This window comes from Ceratina calcarata, unplaced genomic scaffold (genome assembly GCF_001652005.2).
Source record: "Ceratina calcarata isolate Rehan_Ccalc_2016 unplaced genomic scaffold, ASM165200v1 scaffold97.2, whole genome shotgun sequence".
Lineage (NCBI taxonomy): Eukaryota > Metazoa > Arthropoda > Insecta > Hymenoptera > Apidae > Ceratina > Ceratina calcarata.
The window spans coordinates 354168-359715 of record NW_017181113.1 but is presented as its reverse complement, the minus strand read 5'-3'; the positions used below and the strand labels follow the sequence as shown (position 1 = coordinate 359715).

The 5548-nt window shown below is 36.4% G+C and overlaps 1 protein-coding gene across 4 annotated transcripts in view; it reads right to left on the bottom strand.

Annotated features, from left to right (window-relative positions):
• LOC108631919 (GTP-binding protein RAD) overlaps nucleotides 1-5548 on the bottom strand; it is a 34179-nt gene that overhangs the window by 10465 nt on the left and 18166 nt on the right. For all 4 annotated transcript variants that reach the window (XM_026819174.1, XM_026819172.1, XM_026819173.1 and 1 more), the window contains one exon: nucleotides 2719-2936. In XM_026819174.1, the coding sequence (XP_026674975.1) occupies nucleotides 2719-2936 (218 nt within the window). The remainder of the gene's footprint in view (nucleotides 1-2718; nucleotides 2937-5548) is intronic.

Sequence of the window (5548 nt, the reverse complement as noted above, 5' to 3'; positions counted from 1 at the left end):
TGATACTATTACCTATGAAAAATTTGAAATCACTATAATTTTAGCTTGTTAATAGTAATAGGAATCTATAATAACAAATTCAACATGCCAGCATTGTTTAAGTATATCTATAGCCTATACATTCTTAAGTGGAATAGTACTATCATTAGTCCGAATCCGAAAGTTAGTATCGCTTTTGCGAGTGTTTTTTAATATCCGAATAATATATGAGAAATGCTGAGCATAATTAAAAAGAATTAAGTGAAACAGCATCATAATTGATCAGACGATTGCTTTAAATCATCTTATATCACGTACTACGATTTCATATATGCAGAATTGCTTTGCGAATGTTTTTTAATATCCGAATAATAGATAACCGCGCATACTTAAACGGAGATTCGCAATTGTGACGAGTGATAAAATCGAAGCCAGAAGCGTCAGTTGTCAGTTTATCGCAGTCTGTTCTCTTCCTGAGTTTTATCATAGTCACCGGTTTATCATTCACTTTTATTATGACGAAGCGGATCTTCGTGAATATAAAATGACGTCAATCCGCGCTTATACTATGTACTGATAAAATCCAATCTGTTTTTTATATCTTCCATTATATTTTTATTCATTCCGACCCCTTGGCACTTGTGAACGCGCTAAAAATTCATGATACAAGTTTCTGTTACGAAACTTTTCCTCCAGTCTGTATTTAATCTCAATCGAACATCATATCTAACGAAATCTATAACTGTATACATTTTCTAATTAATCAATTATTTCGACGTTCTATGAGACAGTGTTCTAATTTCATATGTACACCATTTCTCAAGTTTTAAATCAAATTAAATATCAAATTGATTGATCATTTAAAATTATTCATTAGTCTTTGACTTCATAATTAATTTTGATACAAATACATTTTGATTTGTTAAAACACAGAAATTAATTTAATTAACGATCTCCGTCACATAATGTTCTGACAAAATAATTAACCAAGTTATTGAACGTGATACTTCGTTCATTTATTCTGTATTTTCACATATGTATATGTATGTCAAGGAACCGATTAATCGAGGGAATAATTGGAATATCGGTACTCTAGAGATATATTTTTCAGTCAACAATAATCTCGTTCGCTACGTTTTAATTGCGGTCTGATTTTGTTCAGTTTTATCTTTCTCTCGTGACTCGGATTCGCCCATAATTTTCCGGTCCTTCGGGAACGGGAAACGAGTCGGCGGACATTTGCGGAAAAGCGGACAGGAAGCACGCCTCTTGCGCTGGTAACGTCGAAAAGCCGTCCCATTTCTGACATAAATACGAGCTTTTTCCGGCAGCCTGCACAATTTCCCGCGTCCTCTTCCTTCGATTTTCTGCCACTCCTTTGCTTATTTTCCTTTTACCTCCATCCCACCCTCTGTTCTTTATCGAAAAAACAATAGCCTGCACTCGATACTTGAGTTGTTCAAATTTTTCATTTCAGTATCATTACGTGAAATAAAATATTTTGTGAAATGTAAAATGTGATTACGAGTGAAATGATTATTTGTATTATAACGGGTGATCATAGCATATGAAACAATTGTGTACATTATGAAATCTGATGGCGAATGAAACGATTATACACAATAAATATGATGTTAATTAATTGAATTATGAAATTGCGAAAGTACTGATTCAATCATGACAGTTAAACATAACTGTAAAATGTATGTAATGTCATGGGTCTGATCGATATTTTCAATGGAAAAGCATTTAATGCGAGTACCTGCATAGCAGATTCTCGTGGGAAATATCGTTATTATTTGTACACGCGCGAGACGCAACAAGTTAATCATCGCATCGGCAGAAAGGATGAAACCTGGACAGAACTCCTGGTGCAATTTCGGTTTTCATCAATATTAATTTTATGATTAATGTTTGGAAACGTATAAAAACGTACACGTGTATTCAAATATGTTTCATTGCTAATATAGGACACTTGATGCAAGCTAAATCGTTTATAGATAATATCAAGGCTTTCTCACTTCGATAGAGACTAATTGAAATTGATTAAGGTTAATTGAATTTCGATGCTGTTGCAATTTCAGAACACTCTCACTTAAGGTTACTGTAATTAACGAGGAACGCGTAATTATCGTTCGCACGATTACTCGTTGAGCCCGCAGAACCAAAAGATTCTACTTAAACAGATTAAAGAGTCTTATTCTCCCATCCCGTTATCGTCTCGCGTAATTTTCTCGCTCCACGGCGACGACGTGCGACGCTACGTTTCTCGCGCTCCTTGACTCCCGAAACGGATTATCCTGGTCGCATCGCATCGCGATGAAACCAGATGTAATCTCGACGAGTGCTCTCCGAGGGAAAAAAGTCGCGGGACGTGGTCAACGACCGATCGTAATTTCATACACTCACGCGTTTATGCGAAATTTAAATGCGCGCAGTAAGACGTTCAATGTGCAGACGTATGCACTATGAAATATTTTTTAATTAATTACGTACATACGTAAATGTATCGATCGTTGATAGTGAATCATTTATTACTTTCATTATAAAATTTGAATAATTATATTACAATATTTTATTTATCGAAGAATAGAAATTTTTTAATTTACTGAAGAAATCTTATCATAGTAATCAGTTTTTCATTGCAAATAATTAAAGTAGTTTTTGTATTATTAAATTCCGGTATAGGAATATTAATAATTGATTAGATTTTTGTAGTGATTGTCGTTTTGTTCTTACCTGAGCAACCTGATCTCTCTAGTGCTGCTGCAGCTGGTGCCCGAGGAGGTGACGCTGTTTATGCTCTTGCTGCGTCGGCTTTTCAATAAATCGCCGAGGTTGGAGACCCCGTTCGCGGTGATGGAGAACGACCTCAGCCTGTAATATTCCACGCCATCCTCGATCTCACCCTCGTCACCGCCGCCGGCGCCACCCCGTTTAGTTTCAGCCAGCATCGGCTGCAACATTTAATTCGTATTTTTTTTCTTTTTATACACCCACACAATGTGCGTACAGACTGTAAAGTAATCGATGAAAATAAAACTCAACTAAGGCTCGATCTGCACGCTTAATAAGAGAATCAGAATGAGATTGTCACAAACGCGGTTTCGATTTGCCACGAATTCACTTCGCTTGCTTACGGAAGTTGCCACGTCTGGAAACAGACTTAACTCCATCCCAGGCTTGTTGTCGTTATCGCGATTAGCATGATTGTGTTCGATCGGGACTCTCGACGAACCAAATTAACCATGAACTACTCTTTCGTCGAGGAACTCGCAGCGGAATTGATTCGACGAAATGAAAAGGGACGATGCTTTTCATCTGAATGGCGAGGAGATTCCAGACGTCTTCCGTGATAAAGAAAATGTAGTTTTTGCTAAGGAGGTTTTTTCACGATAGAAGTCAGTGCTCTGTTCATTTGCTTGGGATTGCGTTTTTAAAAAATCGTTCTCTCATCGTGAATTCGGATAGAAATACATATGCAGATCCATACATGCATATTAATATGGATTATAATATGAAAAGTTCAGAACTTCAACAGAAATCCTTTTGTGTCACATATTTTTGAAGTTAATAATTTAGAATGAAATACATAATCGATAATATCGAGCGTAGGCGTTCACTTTTTACATGGGCGTCAGGATGATTTTTCATAAATATTTATTTACGCAAACGTCGAAAATTTTTAATCGTTTGATCGCACAAAGGTTTTGCAAAAGCGTGGGTATTTGATTGAACGTTCTCTGGTTTTAATCTGCCTGATATTTCCACTTTTGGAGAATATTACGATAGTATATGTTGTTGTTTAGAAGTTCGAGAATAACCCTTATCTTTTTTATCAAAATCCATTTTTGAAATAGCTTTTGAGAGTGTTTAGAATGTAAAATCAGTAATGTATTGTAAAAATGGCTAAGTTCTGAGTAATAAATGAATGCAAATAAATCTTAGTATTTTTATTTCACGATCCTTGTCCAAGTTACTAATCCTCGAAACTTAAAATAGTAAGGACAATTAATAATTTAAAGCGCAGGTGTTTATTTTTGACATGAATCGAGTCAGCGCTTTAAGCAGCGTGGGACTCGATAAGGAGCGAGCAATTCGTGAGCGTCAGACTTCCAGAACAACCAAAGAGGGATTAGGGTCAAAGTGAATCCTCTTGTGCATCAGCGTGCCCATTACGAGAATTAACCGGACATTATTGTACACTGTACACTGACGTCTCGCGTTTTAGCCTAATTTCTTGTAACGCGTATGAACTTTAACCTCCGACGTGAACTTTACCTTGCGTTCCTTACATTTCGATTCATGGATCAATGAAATAAATTTATCGATGAATTTCGAAACGATGGAATGAAATATCTGATGCACGAAATTAAGAAACATAAAATTCGACGAATGTTAATATTACTTAATTTTGACAACACATTTAGATACATATTTTAAGTTATTTTTGAATGAAACGATATGTTTTGTATGGAAATGGATGACATAGATATAAAAAAATAACAATGTGTTTAATGGATTACCTTGAAAAAAGGGAAGGAATCATTTTTACAATTAATTGAAAACTTCAATAATCTGTCATACGATTGAATTTCCTTTGTTAATTTCGTCTGCATCGAGATACCGTTTCGATGTTAACACGTTTAATGCCGTTCGTCAAATTGGAAATGAGAAATCTGATATCCATCCATCGGCGAATGGTTGGAATTACCATTTTGAGATTTCAAAAACGTGTCATGTTCAAATGCAATGCAATATGCATGTAACGTACGTTCAATAAAATAAATATTGCCTGATTACAACGTTTTTCTTGTTTCTCATTGATTATATTGAGAATATCTATTTTCATTTATTCAGATCAGATGCGACGTGTTTATTCACTCAAATAAAAGTGTCAAAAGTTTCATCGTCTTCAGTATTTTTACAATCCATCTAATAGAAATTTATCAGGGGAGATTTTCCGTTTCCCGCTTCCATTGAGTTTCCGTCCTATCATATCAATCCTGTTAAGTTTATCTCTCTCTCTCTCTCTCTCTCTCCCACTATCTAAGTTTTCCAGAGGGAAACGCACGTCGAACGAGTCCTCGAAGAGGCCTCGAACGTCGAGACAATATCAACTGACGATCTCGGGGTCTGGTTTCAACAACACTCTACCGTGTAACATCCAAGTACCCGTCTCTCCGCTAGCTCTCGCCGGAAGTTTCACGCGATTCGAGTAGCCACGTTCCATGCACACTGAAACGAAAAATCCGTTCGACGTTCGAGGAGCTGTTAGATTTCGATACGATCCACGAGTGAAATCCTCCCGTTTCGACATTTCGAAAAATCGCACGCGACGGATTTTCCTCCTTCCATCCCAGCCAATTTTCCATTTTCCACCAGAGACCCTATTCTCCTTCCAATTTGAGACAACTTGAGCTCCAAGCCCCTTATTCCCAGCTGTGAATTTCTAAAGTGCCTTGCCTTGCCGTGTTTTAATGTCAATGAAAAATTACATATTCCATCAATTTTGATTAAGTGCATATTTGTCAGAATCGTGCAGCAAATTACGACTGTTATATATATG